Source organism: Capra hircus, chromosome 3 (assembly GCF_001704415.2).
Source record: "Capra hircus breed San Clemente chromosome 3, ASM170441v1, whole genome shotgun sequence".
Taxonomy (NCBI): domain Eukaryota; kingdom Metazoa; phylum Chordata; class Mammalia; order Artiodactyla; family Bovidae; genus Capra; species Capra hircus.
The window spans coordinates 29,041,659-29,061,673 of NC_030810.1; the positions used below are offsets into that span (position 1 = coordinate 29,041,659).

At 52.1% G+C, this 20,015-nt stretch overlaps 1 protein-coding gene across 1 annotated transcript in view; it reads left to right on the plus strand.

Moving 5' to 3' along the window:
- Positions 2,973-20,015, plus strand: part of ACOT11 (acyl-CoA thioesterase 11) — a 46,814-nt gene continuing 29,771 nt past the window's right edge. The window contains exon 1 of the mRNA XM_018044522.1: positions 2,973-3,125. Coding sequence (XP_017900011.1) covers positions 3,093-3,125 — 33 coding nt within the window. The 5' untranslated portion in view covers positions 2,973-3,092. The remainder of the gene's footprint in view (positions 3,126-20,015) is intronic.

Here is a 20,015-nt window from a genome sequence, read left to right on the forward strand (position 1 = left end):
TCATCTTTCAGGATTTGAAATAGCTCAACTGGAATTCCATCACCTCCACTAGCTTTGTTCGTAGTGATGCTTCCTAAGGCCCACTAGACTTCACATTCCAGGATGTCTGGCTCTAGGTGAGTGATCACACCATCGTGGTTATCTGGGATCTTATAGACATGCAAATTCTTGGGCTCTGTTGGAGCTCTGCTGAAGGTGGGTCCCAGTGATCTGTATTTCAGTAAGCCCTCTGGGGACTTCCCTGGTGGTCCAGCGGTTAAGACTTTGCGCTTCCATTGCAGTGCATGCATGCTCAGTCCTCGTCGTATAAGTCTTGCCCAATTGCTTGTGACCCCGTAGACTGTAGCCTGCCAGGCTCCTCTGTCCATGGGCTTTCCCAAGCAAGAAAACTGGAGCAGGTTGCCGTTTCCTTCTCCAGGGGATCTTCCTGAACCTGAGTCTCCTGAATAGCCAGTGAGTGCAGGTTCAAACCCTGGTCAGGGAACTAAGATTACACATGCCTCTCATTGTGGCCCAAAATAAAAAAGTCTGGCTGATTCTGATGCAGGCTGAGGTTGGAGAACTACTGACTAGCTATCACTGAAGATCTCTTCTCAATTCACCTTTCCAGGACTATGATTCATCAGGTGTGTCTCATGCCTTCTGCATTTAGGGCCCTGGTCGGGGGGCTTGTGGGAGAGGCACAAAGATCAGGAAGATGGGCTCTCAGCCATCAAGGGGCTCCCAAGTTGGAAAGGGGAGACAGACACCCAGGAAATATTCATTGGAGTAATAGACCAAACAGAGCTGCTGAAGAGACGCAAGGGTCAGTTCTGTAATAAATAGCAAAGGGGAGGGAGACCTTCGTGGGCTGCTGGGGCCTCTGCAGAAAGACCTAGTTCTTGATAGTACGTTGATTCAGCCTTGCTGGAAGTCTTCTCATAAGTCTAACTGGATGAAGCCTTTCGTATTTTATGCCTTGCTGTGGTGTTGGTGGCCAGGACTCTAGGTTTGAAGTCAGGAGTGGTGATTCTAGACAGCTGCCTAACTGTGAGACTCTGGTTGGCTCAGTTTTCATCCCTGGGTCTCAGTGTGCTCATCGGTAAGATGAGGGGGCTAGACTGAGTGCAGTGAGTCTGAGTCCAGACATCTTTGGAGAGAGGCTAGGGCTGGGCCCAGAGGCCTTCTGGGTTTCCTCCCCCTCATCTGCACAATGAAGACCCTGAAATTGTCCTCCTGCCTGCTTTATCTAGTGAGATGAACTGTCCTCTTTCTGAGCTGTTTTTCTTACCTGTCCAGAAGGTTCTCGTGACACCCGTCCTCTTCACCTCACATGGCTCTTTATCATGTTGAACACAAACTTCAACTCAGAGGCTCCTTGATGCCTGAACCCTGTTTCCTGGCATTCAGGGTCCTCAGTGATAGATTTCCAGCTTTTTCCTACAAGATGAGGATGGTTACTGCCTATGACTGCATCCTGTTCTGTTCCCTTAAGGCCTCCCACCTCTTCCCTTTTCTCAGCTCATTCAGCCTCCGGTCCAGCTTTAGCATTGCCTCCTCCACGAAGCCTCCCAGATAACCCCAACCCTCAATGCCATGCTTGGACCATCTTGCCATTAAAAAAAAAAAATTGTTTATTTGTTTGGCTGCCCCTGATCTTAGTCTCAGTATGTGGGATCTAGTTTCCTGACCAGGGATCGAACCCAGGTTCCCTGCATTAAGCTCAGAGTCTTAGCCACTGGACTACCAGGGAAGTCCCCATCTTGCCATTTTTAAGGCTTGACTTTAATTTTTCATTTGTTGACACTGAAGCTTACTGACAGACATAAACTCTTCGAAGGGAGGGCCTGAGCTCATAGTGATGGATGTTAGAGTCCTTGACTCCTAGAACAAGAGGGCCCAGAGAAAGCCGGAAACTCGCCCAGAGTCGCACAGCACATAGTGAAAAAAAAACAGGTCGGAACCCAGTTCTCTTAGGCCCAGGGGGAGACATTAGGCTCGTGGTAAGTGAACTAGAGGCAGCGAGGGGCAGAGGCCTCAGAATCAGACTGACCTCTGTTCCAGTACAGCTCTGCACTCAACAGCTGTGCCACCTGGGACACCCCACCTGCCCTCCCCAAGCGACCCTGCGGGGGTTGAAATGAGGGCGCGGTGAGCCCAGCACACAGTGGGTGAAGGTTGCAGCGAGGCGCTGTTGTGCACCATGCACATGTCCATCGCAGCCTACATTCCGCTCCCCTCCTTCTTTCCCTAAGCACCAAGCACTTGATTCTGTTGGCCTGTCATGAGAAATCCCATGTGTGTGTCAAGTCTGCCTCACCATGTCTCTTGCAGAAGTGAGGCGGAGAAGGGAAGATCCGGGTGGTCTTTTAGTCAGTAGTGGCTACAGAGGGGCTGGGGTGGGTGCCCAGGGGCTGAACTCTGTGGTGCCCGTGGGTGGAATTTGGTAGGTGTCACTTTTAGAAAAGTCACACTGCCTATTTTAAGGAAGTGAGGGGGTGTGCCCTGTCCCTGGCCAGCAGCTGCTTGATGCTGGCAGGCCGGAGCGTGAGGCGGCACCCCAAGGGTGAAGAGTCCTAGCAGGTGGATCTGGTATCTCTCTGGGAGGCTGCTGGCAGCTCCCTGGCCTCCTGCCACCTTCTGGCCTGACCCTTTGTGGACGGATGGAAACCTGGTGCCTGTTCTGTCAGTCTTCCTGGCTGGGACCGGGAGTGATCCCAGAGCAGAGACCCTGTGGGGAGGACGTCAGGGGCTAGGAGTGGAGGTGACCAAGTTTGGCGGTGGCTGGAGGTGTAGTGAGTGTCCGGCTGGCTGCCCAGTGGGCGGGCACAGGGCTCCTGACGTGGCTGTGGCCCAGCTGGCAGCCTCTCTCCTTCCTCTGCGCTGAGCAGCAGGCACAGGAGCCTCTGTACGGGGCTCTAGGGGAGGGGGGCAGTCTGAGAAAGAGCCCGGGCTCGGTGATAAGGGCTGGCTCAGGAGGGCAGGAGCGGGGAGGGGGAGGAGGAGTGGGAGGCAAGGCGATCTGCTGCGTTCTGAGTTGGAGCCGGCTGTCAGAGTCTCTCTGACCAGTGTCTCTCCGAGGAGGGTGCGACCAGCTAGCGGCCGCTGCAGCAATGATCCAGACTGTTGGAAGTCACCTGCGAAGGGTATGGAGGGTGGGTGGGGGAGGGAGGCTTGGAGGCAGAGGGAGGGGACTGGAGTCTGGGGATCCCAAAAGAGAACTGAAGTTTCCATTTGAAGTCAGGAGTCCTACATCTTCTCTCTCCCTTTCCACGGGCCATTTTCTAGCTCTCTCTGCAAGGAGAAATTTCAGAGCTCCTAGGCTGGTTCATTATAAGCAACAATCACCAAACAAGCCCCAGGGACCGTTAGGCTGACTAGCTGGGTTGAGTAGAATCATCTTTGGCAAGTTCTTGGCATCTGGGATTCTACTCTGGGGGTGTGTGTCTCCCCATGGAGTTCCAAGCTTGTTTCTGCCGGATGACTGAGCTCTGTGGTTCTGTGGTGTTTAACTCTCGGGGTTCAGGGCTCGAAGGGCTTGGAGCTGCTAGAAGTTACAGGCTAGGGGTGTGCGTGTGGGTGAGAGTATGGCAGACTGAAACCGAAGGGTTCTTGGGGACAATGACCTCTTTGGGAGAGCATGTGCAGGACCAAGTGAGGGCTGTTGGGAAGGTGATCTGCAAGGTAACCTTGCAGAGAACGTTTCCCTGAAGCCTCTTAACGGGGACTTTGGAGCTGAGATTGGATGCTGAGGCACCAGACAGACCCAAGTGCTCAGTGGTCCCTGGTGGGGGCCTTTGATCTGATAAATGGAAAAAGGTTCAGGACAGACTGGCAGACATGCTATGGGCGTAGAGTGAGTGTCCTCTGAAGATATTTTGGGGGAAAGCCTTTAAAAAGGGGTAAATAAGGACATCTCTTCTCCACTCCCTTCGTCTATCTGCACGACCACCACTCAGCCCAGACCTCACTGTCCTCAACTGGCCCAGCACCTTTCCTTCCCTGCTTCCCTGTCTCAGGTCCACCCCCTCCTACTCACCCTCCACTACAGAGATGCTTCTAAAAGGCAAATGTAATTATTCCTCACCTGTTCAGAAGGCTGCCTTGGGTATCACGCTCACATTCCTTACCTTATACAAAGGGATCTTGGTAATCTGCCTCTGCCCCCCTTTCCCTCCTCATCCCCCTTCCCCATGCCTCTGCGATTAGTATGGCAGCCATACTGAACAGCTTGCCACTGCCTCAGTGCACCACGCTTGTTCCCTCCTCTGCAAGAGTGCTCTCTGCTAAGTGACCCCCACCCCGTCCCACCGCCAGACTCCCCACCAGCTTCCTGCAAACTTGTCTCCATGATAAGTTTCTTCTGAGCCCTCCGATCTCTGCTCAGATGCTGCCTCCTCTGGAAAGCTTTCCCAGATTTCTCTTGACACGACAAGCCCCTATGCTAGCTCCTTCCCACCATGGATTGTGTGTGGAATTTGCATGTCCCTCTCTCCCACCACTTGAGGCAGCTCTTGGTGTTCCCAGCACAGGGTTGGATGTGGCCAGGCCTGGGAATGCTTAATGAACCAGTGGGCACAGGCAGCTTTTCAGTGAGACCAAGGATGGGATCTGAGCATCAGGGCTTCTTGGTCCCATCCCTGAGTGCAGGGCAGAGAGCCTCTTCCGGGTGGGTAGGGCTGTCTGTGTCTTCTCTTGTGCCCTGTTGTCTATAACCCTTCATGACTCTTTTCCCATTGATCCTCATCAGTAACCGGGGAGAAGGCAGTGGAGGAGCAACATGTCTTTATCACAGAGATGACAGCAGTAGCAAATCCTTATACAGCTGACCATGCTAGGCATCATATGAGATGCTTTGTGTTTATAACTGCTCCAGTTCTTTGTGAGATAGGTGCAGTTATCATCTCCACGTCCTCCATGAGGAAACTGAGTCTCAGAGAGGTTGAAGACTTGCCCAGTATCACACTGGAAGAAAGTGGCAGAGTGGAGATTTGAACTTGGGCAGTCTGGCTCTAGAGTTTGAGCTCCTAGAGAACTTAAGGCTAGGCCCGATGAAAGCCCAGAATGGGATTCCCACCCATGTGTCCCAACTCGGAGCCCAGCTGGCATGCTGCTTCCCCACATTTGCCCCCACCCGCACCCTGAGTCTGAGAGTAGAGGTAGGGGTGGGCCTGGAAGTTGGGCTCATGGGGTGACATGGTGACCTCATACTGGCTGAAAACACTGTGCCCTTGATCACCGCCTTTGGATTGCTGCCTGAATGGCAGATCTCCTTGGACTCCCCTTGTTTCCTCCTGAGTTCTCCAAGTTCTCCCAGAATACAGGAGGAGACCATTTGCTGAGTTTGTTACCAGAGCGGTTTTCAATGAAAAGCAAGCAAACCAAAAAACTCCACCAAACTCTTCCCTGGGGACAAAGAGAACTGGGTTAAACGGAGTCCTCAGATAACCCACAAGCCCTGCTTCCCAGGGTTCCAGGGCCCTTGTCAGGGTCACATGGCTCTGCAAACAGTGAGCATTTTGGGGTCGGCTCTGGCTCTCACCTGTTACGGGGTACCCAGCAAGCACTCGGCAGGTGTGAGCGAGTGAGTGAATGAGGTTGCAAGTCTGCTGCCAGCCTGGGGGGACGAGGCTGGAGGAGCGCTGATGCCCGTATGGTGGTGCTGCAAGGGTCACTTGTCCTGTTTCTCTCAGTGGAGACCCTTCTTTCCCATGCAAGTGGTCAGTCTGTACTGGGTACTGAGTCCCGCCTTCCTGGGTTGGCAGGGACCTGCGGGCACCCTGTGGGAGGCTGTGAAACTCTATTAAACCTGGGTTCTAGCCCTGTCTAGGCAATTCCCCAAGGGGCCCAGGACTTCACTTACCCTGGGGATGAGGAAGGGGTTGTTTGTTCCAGTTTCCCCGGCAAGCCCTGCATCTGGTGCTGCTGCTGACAGGTGGTAGGAGACCAGATGCAGCTGTGGGCATCTGTGCACCTGTTCACCAGCCCACAGACCTGCCTGCTGCTTCCGGGCCCTTGTTGCAACCCCCCGCTTCACCTCGAACCTGAGGACAGCTGTTGGAACTGCTCCCCACCCCCAGCCTCAACTGGGGTCTAGTTCAAAGTGTGGGGAAGTTTAGGACACAGTATTTGGCCACCTCTGGATTAACATCTCATCTTCACCCCATTGTTCATGCTTAACCTTAGGCCAGGTGCTCCCCTTTTCTGGTTGTTCTCTGAGGTCTCCATCAGCCTGGACATCCTAGGGGTCTGGATGTTTGTGAAGGGTTTGTGCACCACTTTGAGACTGGTCCTGACAGTGAAAAGCAGGGGCCTGGCTTCCTCAACTACCCCACTGAGTGGTGGGGGAAGAGAAAACCCTAATAAAATACTGTGTCTCTCATGTAGCAGGAACACAAAAACTTGTGGACAAATGGGCGGCCATGATGGCTCAGAGGGGGCTGAAGGGTTCCCAGAAGTCTTCCCAGAGGAGACAAAACTCGGATGCTTAGCTTCAGCCTATTTGGGAGCCACATCTGAACCCCAGTCTCAGCCCTGGGTGGATAGACTTGGTGTTCTTAGTCTGTTTGGAGGACTCATCTTCATCCTTCAAAACCCGGCTCAGCCATCATTCCCTTTCAAACCTCCATCCTTCTGCTCCCAGAATTAATGGTGTTTCCCTGGGATGTTGTGTTGGCCTCTGGTGTTTCTTCTACAGTGATTAGCCTGTGTCAGGACTGAGTATTCTGTGATGAACCCAGGCTGTTGTGAGCTGACAGCTAATGAGGGAGACACAGTGAAAAGGTAGTCGAAGAAATATACAACGAAAATCTGCTATAAGAGCTGTGAATAGTAATAATAAATGTCATAAATACGAGCTAGGTGACAAGCTTGCATTAGCTCGTCTATTCCTTATAACAAGTCTGTGAAGTAGATAGTGGTGCTATGCCCATATTAAAGACGAAACTGACACAGAGAGGTTAAGTAACTTGCCCAAGGTCACACAGCTAGTAAGTGGCACTGCCGAGGTTAAACTCAGGTTGTCTGGGGAACGGAGAACTGTTAGAGAATAATGAGAGAGGTCAGAAGAGAGTTCTCCAACCAGGTGACAGCTGAGCAGAGACCCAGCGGCTAAAAAGGAGGCAGCCATGGGAGGAGTTGGGGGGAGAGCATTCCAGGCAGAGGGAATAGCATTCATTTGCAGCTCCAAGGTGGGGGGAGCTGGCAAGCTGCTGAAGGGAGGCTGGCGTGGCTGGGAGTGAGTGAGGGCAGAGCAGCTGGAAGGGTCTGAGACAAGGCTACGATGAGCTGCAGTCTGGGGGCCTGGGCCCCGTGAGCAGGGTTTGAGGTTTGGAGTGCTGTGAGTCATGTTGCCCTGCCCACCAGGCTGTGCACTCCTTGGGGCTCTCTAGAGCCTTGGTGCCAAGGTGTGTGGTCCCTGCATACTGAGCTCAGCAGCCCAGGGAGACATGTCAAAGGAGTTCCTCTCCTCTGAATGGCCTGTGCTGTGAAGGTCCCCACTGCTTCCCATCCACCCCGACCGCTCACAATTGGGAGGTGGACCGTGGGATCAGCACCCTGATGCAGGCAAGGCACAGAGAAGTAAGGGGAAGTGCAGGGCTTGCATTGCTGGCAAGAGACTCAGAACCTCTACCTGCTAAGTGGGACCCCTTTCCCAGCCTTTGTAAGTAGCCTCACCCTCCCACCCAGGCTCACCCATGCCAACCTCCTCTGCCTACCTTCACACACTGACAATGCAGATTCAGAGCTGACCTTCTGCTTCAACCTCATACACACCATGGCCTGGAGAGGCTGCACCTCTGCCCTTTACCTGTGCCTGGTCCAGGAGCCTGGGCCCAAGCTGGACAGTGCTAAGTGCTAACTGCCTTTGAGATGTTCACTCACTTCATCTTTGTAGGCCTTTTCCTGTGAAGCAGGTCTGTTCCTGCAGATCTTGTTAGATTGTTGGCAAGATTAAAGGCATTGGAGGAGTGTAGAACTTGACACGTAATTGACTATAGTAAATATTGGTTCTTTTCTTTCTGACTCCTCTGGACTTCAGTTTCCTTAGTGGGTCAATGACAGGGTCAGTGGGTTGGGTGATATGGTAAATACTACCTTTTGTTGAACACCTACTGAGTGTCAGGCTTAGTTAAACCTCCCAACAGCTCTGCAAGGCTGCTGGTTTTCATCTAGCTTTACAGCTGAGAAAACCAAAGCTCTGGCCCCGAGTCACTTTGAGTGAGTTAGAGAATTCGAAGCCTGTCTGATGCTCAGCTGCAGCTGGGCAGGGGCCCCGGTGTTGTGGTTCTTCTCCTTGTCCTGGGCTGACCTGGCTGAGCCGAGGGACTGACACCTCTGCCTTGTGCCTCTTGTGTCCTGTGGCTCCAGGGACAGATGGTGCTGCTGGCTGGGTCCTCTGCCAGCTCCCTGGCTGTGGGCCTGCATGTTCCTGCTGTTCCCAGAAGCAGCCTCCGTGTGGGTAGGAGGTGGCATCGGGCAGTGATGGAAAGGACCAGAGTCCAGCATTTGGGGGACACAGGGATGAGTCAGACTGGACCTGTCCTCAGGTGCCCCCTAACTGATAGAAAGACTGAGGTTCAAGCCTACGATGACAGCGCGGTGTGGCTGGGCTGTGACAGAGGAAGCGCAGAGGTGGCCACTCACAGCCTGTAGGAGAGGGTGGTCTCCCTGGAAAGGATGATGGTGTAGCTCAGCTTTGAGAACTTTTCCAGGTTAGAAAGCATGGTCCAGGCGGAGGTTTATAAAATGTGGGGAAAAGTCTTTCCAAAGGAATAGGGAGAGCATTTGGCACTGACCCCTTGAGGAGTCCCTCCCTCCCTGGCCCCCTTGCCTATATAATATCGTGCCTGGGCCTTCCTTGGTAGTAATAATCTGCTCTCAGCAAATCAGACTAATTAATAGTAATTAATGTGAGTAGACATTAAGTGTTAAGCCTCTCTTCTGGAGAGGAAGCCTAGTGAATGAGTAGAAAGAGCTCTGTTAGTGAGAAAAGCAAAGTCCCAGCTCTACCACCCAGAGCTGAGTGGCCTCAGATGGCCTGGCTTCAGTTCCCTCGTCTGTGCAAGAGGGAGTGTTGTCTCTCTCAGGGTCCAGTTGTCCCGCTCAGTCTTGTCCAGCTCTTTGCGACCCCATGGACTACAGCACGCCAGGCCTCCTTATCCTTCACCATCTCCAGCATTAAATGGCTTGTGGATACAAAGCCATTATATAATATATATAAATGGAACATAGTAGGTGCTCAAAAAAGTATAGTAGCTGACTTCCTTGGTGGTCCAGTTGGTCAGACTCTTGAGCTTCCACTGCAGGGGCTGTGGGTTTGATCCCTGGTCAGGGAACTAAGATCCTGTATGCTTCACCATGCAGCCAAAGCGGGGGAAAAAAGTATAGTAGACTGGTGGTGGGGGGAAAAGGGAAAATGTTGGTCAGAGGGTACAAACTTTCAGTTGTAAGATGAATAAGTTCTGGAGACCTGAAGTACAGCATGGTGACTGTAGTTAATAATAATGTCTTATGTACTGGAAATTTGCTAAGAATGTGGAGCATAAATGTCCTCGCTCCTCACCCCAGAAAGGGTAACTGATGTGATGGTGTCTTGATTAGCTTGATTGTGCTGGTCATTCCACAATATATATGTATATCCAAACATCGCGTTTTGCAACCTGAATGTGTACAGCTTTTATTTGTCAACTGTGTCTCAATAGAGGTGGGGGAAAAAAAAATTATAGGGAGGCCCTGGTTCTCTAGAGAGACATGGGACCTGGTTCCTATTCCCAAGGAGTTTTTCTCCTCGTATGTGCGCCCACTTTACAGTTTAAAAGTGACTGTATGTGTTTTACCTGGTCTGGTTGTTCAAAAGTGCAGAGAGTCAGCAGACTGGCTGGCAGCACCCTTGAGGTGGCCCCTCGAGGCCCATCCTTCGGGATGTGAACCCTGGCCCCTCCATCTCTAAAACCGGCTCTGATCCGCCCTGGGGTGTGGCCCTGCTCCCAGGCCCGGAATCCAGGTCAGAAGTCAGGAAGGGGAGTGGCTTTCAAGTCTTCCTAAAGCAGCCTCAGATTTATAGCACACTTCAGGGCTAAGCCAAACCAGGTGGGTCTCAATTTCCATTTGATCCCTTGGAGGGGCTGTGGAGAGACCAGCTCCTCTCCTTCTCTGGTGATACTGCCCCTCAGAGCTGTGGGAGGGATGGTGGTCTGGAGTCGGAAGGCTCTGGCTGGTTCAAGCGGCTAGTGGCTACCTTTTCCCAGCCTTAGTTTTCTTGTCGGTAACACGTGGACTTGGAGGTAATAATGGTCCCTGTCATTTGAGCCTGCTTTGTGTCAAGGAGGGTAGCTCCGTGATGCATAGAGACTGGATGGCCTGCCTACAGGCTTTGAGAGTGGTGGGGTATGTGGGACATATGGGCCCCGGGAGAGGAAGGGACCCAAAGACTGAATAACTTTGGGTCAAGGGAAAGGGCAAGCACAGCATTGCTTCCTCCACCCCACCCTGAGGCTGAGAGTGACTGGTCCCCACCCGCCTGCCAATGCTTTGGAAGATGAAAGTGGAGCTCCCAGGCTGCCAGACTAAGGGAAGGTGTGTCTCACTCCTGCTTAGACCGGGAGGGACTTCTGAGCCCGGTAGGCCCTCTGAAGAGGCCATGGTGGGGAGGATGGTGATTCCCACAGCCCAGGGGGGATGGACTGGCCAGGGACCACTCCCTCTCCAGCTTTCTCCATCTCACCTGGAAGGCAGGAGAGCCAGGAGGCAACCTATGGAGGGTCTCCAAGTGCCAGGCTTTGTCTGAAAAGTCGTGTGGGCTGAGTGATCCGACACCCCTCCAGGGCTGGCATCCCTTGGGGCAGCACCCCTGCCAGGCTCTGGAGTCAGAAGAACCCACGTCCAGTCTCTGCTCTGTCTTTTACTGGTTATGTGTCCTTGTGTGGATCTTTCCACGTTCCCTGAGTTTCCTTTTCCTCGACGGTATAAGGAGGACTCCTGATTCAGGGTGCACTGGAGAATTAAAGGACCCCCAAGGACTAGGCCTGGCACACAGAAGGTGCACAGTAAGTATCAGCCATCGATTCTAAACGGTGGTCTTTGAGCTTCTGGGAGAGCAATTTTGGGACAGCCCCTGGGCCGTACATAGGTGGTCTCTGGCACATGGAGACCCCTCTCTTACCAGCTTTGTCCTCGTTGTTCAGCCACTCGGTCATGTCCTCCCTGCATCCTCCTGTTCTGTCCCTCTCACACATGGAAGCTATCAGCAAGTCATGATGATTCCACCTCCCAAATACACCTGGGTCCATCATCTCTCTTTGGACTGCAGTTGCCCACGGAGGAGCCTCCCTGCTTTTTCTCTCACCCTGCAGTCTGCCCTCACACAACAGCATGGGGCTGCTCAGCCGTGTCCAACTCTTTGACCCCATGGACTGTAGCCTGCCAAGCTCTTCTGTCCATGGGATTTTTTCCAGGCAAGAATACTGGAGTGGGTTGCCGTTTCCTCCTCCAGGAGATTTTCCTAAGCCAGAGATCGAACTGGTGTCTCTTGCATTGGCAGGTGGGTTTTTTTTTTTTCCCACTGAGCCACGTGGGAAGCCCCATATGACAGCAAAGTGATATTAAAATGCAGGTCAGATCATCTCTCTCCCCATTCACAGCCTCCAGTTCTTCCCATCACTCGTGGAGTAGAATACAAATTCCACTGGAACTTGAGGCTTTGGGCAATGTGGGACTAGTTCGTTCCCTTCTCCCTGACACTGCTCCAGCCTGACTGCCCACCATACTGCTCCTCTGGCAGCCAAGCTCTCCCTGTTCCTCTACGCACTCTGCTCCCCTGCCTGGGACCCTGTGCCCCCAGAGCCTTGCCCAGTCACTCTTGCTTGTCTCATTCAGATCGTGGCCATGACCCTCCTTGATTACCCAGTCTAAATTAGCCCCTTCCAGTCCACCACCTCATCTCTCTTTCACATCCGCTGTTTTTCTTCTTTTTAGGTGTTAGTAAAATTTCTGTTTATCTATTTGGCCACAGTGGGTCTTCCTTGCTTTGCGTGGGCTCTCTCTAGTTGCAGTGAGCAGGGGCTTCTCTTCCTGGCTCTGTAGACATGTCTCTTCCTGTGTGGGCTTTTCACTGTAGTGGCTTCTCTTGCTGCAGAGCGTGGGATCTAGGCACGTGGGCTCGGCAGTTGTAGCTTGCGGGTTCTAGAGTGAGGACTCAGCAGCTATGGAGTACGGGCTTAGATGCTCTGCATGCGGTGTGTGGAATCCTCCCAGACTAGGGATCAAACCCATGTCCCTTGGCAGGTGCACCACCAGGGAAGCCCTCTTCTTCTTTTTAAAAATTGAAATATTTAAAAAACAAAAAGAATTGAAATGTAATTTATATGTAACCTTGTGTTAGTTTCATGTGTATAGCAAAGTGATTTGGTTATGCATATATATTATTTTTCAAATTCTTTTCTAATTATAAGTTATTACAAGCATGGAGTACAGTTCTCTGTGCTATACAGTAGGACCTTGTTTATCTAGTTCATATATAGTAGTGTGTTTTTGTTCATCCCGAACTCCTAATTTATTCCCACCCCACCCCCATCCCCTTTGGTAACTTCAGGTTTGTTTTCTGTGTCTGTGAGTCTGTTTGTTTTGTACATGAGTTCCTTTGTATCACTTTTTTAGGTTCCACATATAAATGATATGTGATATTTGTCTTTCTTTGCCTGACTTCGCTTGGTATGATCTCTGGGTCTGTCCGTGTTGCTGAAAACGGCATTGTTTCCTTCTCTTTTATGACTAATATTCCATGTATGTTCCATGTCTTCTTTAGCCATTCCTCTGCTGATGAACGTTTAGTTGCTTCCATGACTTGGCTCTTGTAAATAGTGCTCCTCGCTGTCTTCCTTCTTATATCACTTTTCCCTCGAAAATGATCTTGTTCCTTTGTTTATTGTCTGTTCGTGAGTGGAGAGTCTGGGTTGGTCAGTGCTGTACTCCCAGTATCTTCCTGAAGGAAGGAATGGAGTTTTAAGAAAAGATTGCTGTTGCTCCCCAGCCAGAATTAGCCTCTTTCTAACCTTGTCGGTTCCTGTTTAGTCTGGGTTTTATTCCTGACCAGGACCCTCTTGTCCTGACTCAGCCAGCCCTCGCATTTGTAGCCAGAGGTCTGGCACCCAGGCCATACGCAGCCCGGCCCTCTCACTGTCCCTCCTGTTGCCTGACTGTCCACCCTGTGCCACGCGCTGTCCCCTCTGTTCCCCCCTCGCTGGGCTGGGCCTCACACTGTCTGCCGTACCCCAGCGAGAGGCCGTCTGTTCCCTGCCACCCAGTCACTCCTGTCTTGAACACGTTTCCGCCTCTCACCTCCAAAGAGTCCTCCAGCAGCCCTTGGGCCCCGTTTGGATGCAGCAGGACTTGTTGAGCTTGTGGATGGAGGAAACCATGAGGCCATTTTTGCAGAAACGACCATAAAGCTAGCGCCACCCCAGCACACGTATATGTGATCTGTGCTCAGTTGTGTCTGACTCTGTGCAACCCTCTATGGACTGTAGCCCCCCAGGCTCCTCTGCCCATGGAATTCTCTAGGCAAAAATAGTGGAGTGGGTTGCCATTTCCTGCTCCAGGGGATCTTCCCGACTCAGGGACCGAACCTGCATCTCTTGCGTCTCCTGCATTGGGAGGCGGATTCTTTACCACTGGGCCAGCTGGAAAGCCCAAGCACACAAATATCTTAGAGCAAAGTGACAGCAACAGGAAAACTGAGGTGCAGGTTGATAGCATGACTCATTCATTTTCATCTGTTTGGTTTTCTGTCTAAAGTTACAGCCTTTCAGGTGGCCATGTGTGACTAAGTGTGTCTTCATTCAAGTCTTTTAACCAAATGCTAAACAGAGCACACAAACGTGGGAGATGGCTCCCAGGCTCGATTTAACTCATGTCTACTGAGCACTCACAACATTTTGGATCTGTGCGAACGCAACAATATGTCTATTCCTGCCCTGGTGAACTCTTCCCTTGTGCCTGGAATGCCTTGTTCCCCATAAACCCAAGCTGGTTTCTAATGATCACTGCCTTCTATTCCAAGAAACCATTTCCTTAGTGAGGCATCTTGAACCTTTCAGGGGCCTGGGAGATGAGAATTTGTTGAGTCTGGTTAAACTGTGAGTGGTCATCTGGGGGAGGCCCCCATGGAGTGCTACAGACACCATCCTATTCAACATCCTGATCCACGGCTGAAATGAAGCCCTGATGGTAGGCATATGGCATGTTTTATTTGGAAATGACTGTCCCGGGGTGGGGCTGAAAGGCCCATCTGATCCCCACCATTGCCAGGAGCTTCCTGCAGCTCTCCACTCCACCTGAAGCCTGGGTCCTTGCCCTGAAGCCTTCTGTGGGCTCTGCCAAGGCTGCCTGGCCACTTACGGTGGGCATCTCTTACCCTAGGGACCAGTGCAGGCTCTTCGGTTAGGATGATGTCCTGTGTCCTTCGACAATGCCTCTGTCCTTTTAGATTCTTTTCCATTGTAGGTTAGTACAAGATACTGAATACAGTTCCCTGTGCTATACAGTAAGTCCCTGTCGTTTATCCATTTTACATATATTGTTACTGTTCAGTCGCTAACTTGTGTCTGACTCTTTATAACCCCACAGACTGCAGCATGCCAGGCTTCCCTGTCCTTCACTATCTCCCAGAATTTGCTCAGACTCATGTCCGTTGAGTCGGTGATGCCATCCAACTATCTCATATTCTGTCATTTCCTACTCCTTTTGCTTTCAATCTTTCCCAGCCTTAGGGTCTTTTCCAGTGAGTCGGCTCTTCATACCAGATGGCCAAAGGACTGGAGCTTCAGCTTCAGCATCAGTCCTTCCAATGAATATTCAGCGTTAATTTCCTTTAGGATGGACTGGTTTGATCTCCTTGCTGTCTAAGGGACTCTATATTAATAGTAGTGTATATTTGTTCACCCCAAATTTCCAATTTACCCTCCTCCCCAGCCCTTTCCCCTTTGGTAACCATAAATTTGTTTTCTATGACTGTGGGTCTATTTCTGTTTTGTATGGAATCTGCAAAAATGACACAAATGCCTTAACTTTTTAACAATATGGAGAGCTAATACTTTTTAAGCACTCTTCAGGTCAGATCTTGGTCCAAGCATTGTGTGTATAATCTCATTGAATCCTCACTATGATATTATTATTCCCACTTTACAGATGTGCAAAGTGAGGCTGAGAGTGGCTTAATTAATTATCCAGGGAGTCAGAGGCTGGGCCAGGATTCTAGCACAGTCTGTTTTCCTCTTGCCAGCGCCCTGTGCCTTCCTGCTTTTCCTTTTTCTCTCTCTGCCCTGATCATCCCTCTTCAACAAGCCTTCCTTGTGGGCTCAGATTCCTCTGAGACAGTTCAGGGCACATGGGGGTGGGAATGAGACTAGGCCAAGAATGATAGGGCCATCTTACAGCCAAAGAGCTTGAGGCTGAGGAAGGCCCTGGAACATGGTAAGTGCCCAGCAGAGAACCACTGGGCCATCTGCTTCAGCTCAGCAGACCCACCAGGGAGCAGGCCAGGCCCAGTTCTCACTCTCACCCTTCCGCCTCCAGGCTTGGGGCCTTGGAAGCAGCCCCTGGAGGGTTGGGGTCCTCTTGGTAGACCTCCTTCTGTGACTCATTCCTTTCACAGTATAAGGAAGTGTGTTCTGTGGATGAAGTCACACCTATTATTGCCGCTCTGCTCTGCTTGGGACTGATTTCTTGAACACTCTGGGGGCAAGAAGTGGGAGTATGAGGGGAGGGGCAGGAGATCTGGTGATCAGAGACAGGCTGGGCCTCAGGGGAACGATGGGGACCCAAGCAGGAAACAGCCTGTAAGTGCTGTCTGGGGTTAGGACAGGGGCCCCACAATCTGGGGAGGGCAGGCACCGTCCCTCAGCAGAGGGGACTGCAGGGGCCAGAGCAGCAACTGGGGCCTCCAAGGGGCCATGGGCTATTAGCTTCCTGGGGCAGGAAGTCCCAGCTGTGGCCAGAGTCCCAAAGGGCTGAGAGCAGCTCAGGCTTGAGGAATGTGAGCAGTGGGGGAGGTTGGGGGCGGGGGCGGGGAGCCCTTTCCTGCCTTCCTCACGTCTCTCTGGTGTGTGTGTGTCTTCTACTTGCTTTGTTCCCTACCAGCACCCATTCTTTGACCTCATGCTTTTTCTATTTCCTCTCTTTCTTTCCCTTCTTTCCCTCTTTCTCTTTGTAACCAATCTCTCCTCCCCTCCATCCCTCTTCTTCTTCTCTCTCCCTCCCCACTTTGTCCTTCTGGAGAGGACTTTTGGTCCCTGTAACTGGTGTTTCCAGCTCCAAGGTAAATGGGCTTGTTTGCAGGATGGCTGGACCTGGCCCATTGCCTGGCTACCCGTTGCCATGGTGACTCGGAGGCGGCGTCAGGCAGGAGTCTTGGCTGTCTAGCAGGGGGAGCATGAAGGGCTTTGATGAAGGAGAGAGGCTTGCCCTCCTCTTCACCAATCCTGAGGGGCCCACCCCACTGCCAGGGGCTCCCATGGAGGGGTATTGCCTGTGAATGTGGGTTCCAAGCTGGGTACTATTGGAGAGGGTTGCCTGAGAGGCCACAAAGTGGGGACCAGTCACACTTGGGGTCAGACTGCCTGTGTGCAGACCCCTCCTGCCCCTTTCTGGGGTCTGCTGGAGGTAGGGGGTAGGAGGTGGCAAACAGCTCCAAGGAAGAAAGCTGCAGGGAGGCAGCTGTCAGTTGGAGAGGGGTAGATAGAAGAACTCTGACAGGCAGATCTGCTGTCAGGCAGAAGGGGATGTAGACACAGGGGACGTGTCTACATCAGCAGAGAGTGAGCCTCCTATCTCAGAGAGCAAGCAAGCTCATGTTGGACAGTCACTGGGCAGGGTGGTGGTGGTGACTGAGATGTCTGTGTCTGAGAGGGCATATATAGCTGGCCATGAGGTTTTTTCCTACTCCAGAGAGCTGAGGATTTGCAAAGCAGGTTTTGGCTGACAGAGAACTTGCAGTTTCCACTCTGGAGGTAGCCACCTCTCTCCCTCACAGGCTGCTGACTCTGAGCGTCTAGTAGGACAAGTGCCTGGATGCTGGACTATGCTGGGAGGAGGTCATGATACCATCACTGTTTCCTGCAGAGGGTGTGAGGGTCCATGGGGAGGAAGCTTGCCTAGGGGTCCCGCTGGCATGTGTGGGTGAGAAAGGGCCTGAATGCTGGGGACACAGCAGTATTCTGCTGTGTCAGACAAGAGAGAGGCAGTTACAGCAAAGCGCCCAGCCAGCCTTAGCCCTTGAGTTAAACTTGGGTCCAAGTCCTGACTGCCCTTTACTGGCTATAATGATTGTGTGTGTGTGTGTGTGTGTGTGTGCATGCATGACACTTACCCTTCTTGAGCCCCTGTTTTCCCATCTGTAAGATAGGAATAATAACAGCATTTAACTATGAGGGCTGTGTGGGGATTGAGAGAGAAGGCGCAGAAAATGCCTGGCGCCCCACCTGCACATACCAAGTAATTAAACAAGGGAGAGCGATTGTTGTCACATCTCCCCTGCGTACCTTTCCATTTTATAAACAAGAAAGTTGGGGCCAGAGAGATTCAAAAACTTGCTCACTTGCTCCGTTGTTCTTGCGAAATGCTGTAGGAACAGTGCCCAAACAGTGTAGAGAAGCAGAACTGAGGATGCTGGCTGAGGCTAATTTGAATCCTGGCCCCACACAGCCAGTCCCTGCAGGTTCTGCCTGGTTGCCAGGCCCCTGCTACCCCTCCGTGTAGCAGCATTTCCCAAGTAACCCCTGTCTTGCTCTGTGCGGGCTGTCCTGTCCCTGTGGGCAGGCCTTACTCACACTCAAGAAGTGCTGAAATGAAAGGAGGGCTGAGCCACTGAGGTTTACAAGGCACGTTCCATACGCTCCCTTCATCTCCGCATTTCGTTTCCCAGCGGTGATAAGCCTGCTGGAGGAAGGACAAGTCTGGTCCTGCCCAACTGCTCCATCTTCTCCAGCCTCCCTCACACGTGCACCACACCTCACAGCTAACTGGGTGCTTTAGTTTCGGGATCTCCTTTATTTGTTTTTAAAAACATTTATTTATTTGGCTCTGTCGGGTCTTAGTTGTGGTGTGGAGTAGGCTCAGTATTTATGACACGGGGGTTTCATTGCCCTGTGGCATGTGGGATCTTAGTTCCCCCCACTAGGATAGAATTCGTGTTCTCTGCATTGGAAGGTGGATTCTTGACCACCAGGGAAGTCTCTGGCATCTCCTTTAACCCTTGCTAGTCTTGGATGAAGATGGGGTGGGGATTGTCCTCTACTTCTCATTAATTCGCCCAAGGTCTGCTGAAGTTCAGGCCCTTTTGCCTAAGACATTGGGCAGACAGCCCGCGAGCCTCAGTTTCCCCATCCATACCAGCAGGCAGTCGTTCTCTGTCTCCAAACCCTTCTCACTCTTGGTGCAGAGGCAAGAGTTGCCCTGCAGATAGGGGCAGGGGGCCTCACTTAATCCCTGCTCTGTGGTTCAGTGTTGGGTGACCTTGGATTTGGGACTTCTCTGGATCGCCTGTGTACCCTGCTAGTGATAACACCTCGAATGTTTCCTGTGGATCGGATGAGCTAGGAATGGCTAAGCATTCAGGAAATGCCCTCCCTCCCCTCTCTGGCCCCTGGCTGACTTCTTAATGGGGCAGGAGGAATTCTCCAGATGACTCAGGTGTCCGATTTCAGACAAACTATTTTTACCCTTGGGGGTGGAGGCAGACAGGTGATGTTCCGACTGTTCTAGGATGGGGTGAGAGGTCAGCACTTCTAGTGGGGAACTTCTCTTGACTTCCTGGCCTCCATTCTCTCTGCCACACGGGGTGACACTGAGAACTGGAGACCCTCTGAACCGACTCATTCATTTGGTCCACAGTGAGCCAGGCTCTGTGCTGGGCCCCATGGACACCAGGAGTAAAGAGTGCTCCCGCCAAAGGATCTTTGTGTCCAGTGTCCACCAAATACTCCCACAGTTAAATGAATGTTGTCACAATGGAGAGCATTGCAGCGTGGAGGCCTGGGGCCGGAGCCTGAGGATAGAGGAGAGATAATGGAGCTGAGGGACCGATAGTCGTTTCAGAGGTGGAGAGGAGAGGATGAGTGCTCCAGACAGGCGTAAGCAGCGGCCTGAGGGGTATGAGGAGAGAGATGGTCAGTAGTCTGGGGGTGCTGTCTGGGGGTGCGTGGTGTGAGCAAGACTGGGGGTGTGGCTGGAGGGCCCTGTGGGTCTGGTCAAGGACGTCTTTTGTTGTTCAGCCACTCAGTCCTGTCCGCCTCTTTCTGACCCCATGGGCTGCAGCACACCAGGCTTCCCTGTCCTTTACCAGCTCCTGGAGCTTGCTCAAACCCATGTCCATTGAGTCGGTGATGCCGTCCAACCATCTCCTCATCTGTGGTCCCCTTCTCCTCTTGCCTTCTATCTTTCCCAGCATCAGGGTCTTTTCCAATGAGTCGGCTGTTTGCATCAGGTGGCCAAAGTGTTGAATCTTGTCAAGGAGGTCCTCCCATAAGCCAAACAATTTCATGGTTTGAAAAGAGTTCTTAGTAACTCTCTAGTTAAATGCTCCATTTGACAGATGAGGAAACTGAGGCACAGAGAGGCAAAATAGCCTATCCAAGGTCTCCTGAGGATGATAAGCTGATGGATATAAGTTCCACTTATATTCAGTTTTATAGGAAGGCGCTAAACTGGAAATGCCTCATGAAGCTCTACCTCCAAAAGAGGTGGGCTTAGCTCACAATTTCAATTATACCCGCTACCCACTTCCTTTCCTGTCAGATTTAGGGGCAGGGGCAGGATGAACAGGTTGAAGACCCTACCATCCCCCTCTGTCCTCACTGGGAGAGCACAAAAGCTGACCAGCCTGCCCTAGGCTGTGGGCTCTGGGCAGGGACTCAGGCTACTGGCCTCTTCTCTCCTTGGTCACTGACAGGCTGTGTGACATGGGTTAGTTTGCCTCCCCTCTCTTGAGTTTCAGATGGAAGCATCTCTTCATCTCCAAGGCCTGTGGAGATATAAGGGTG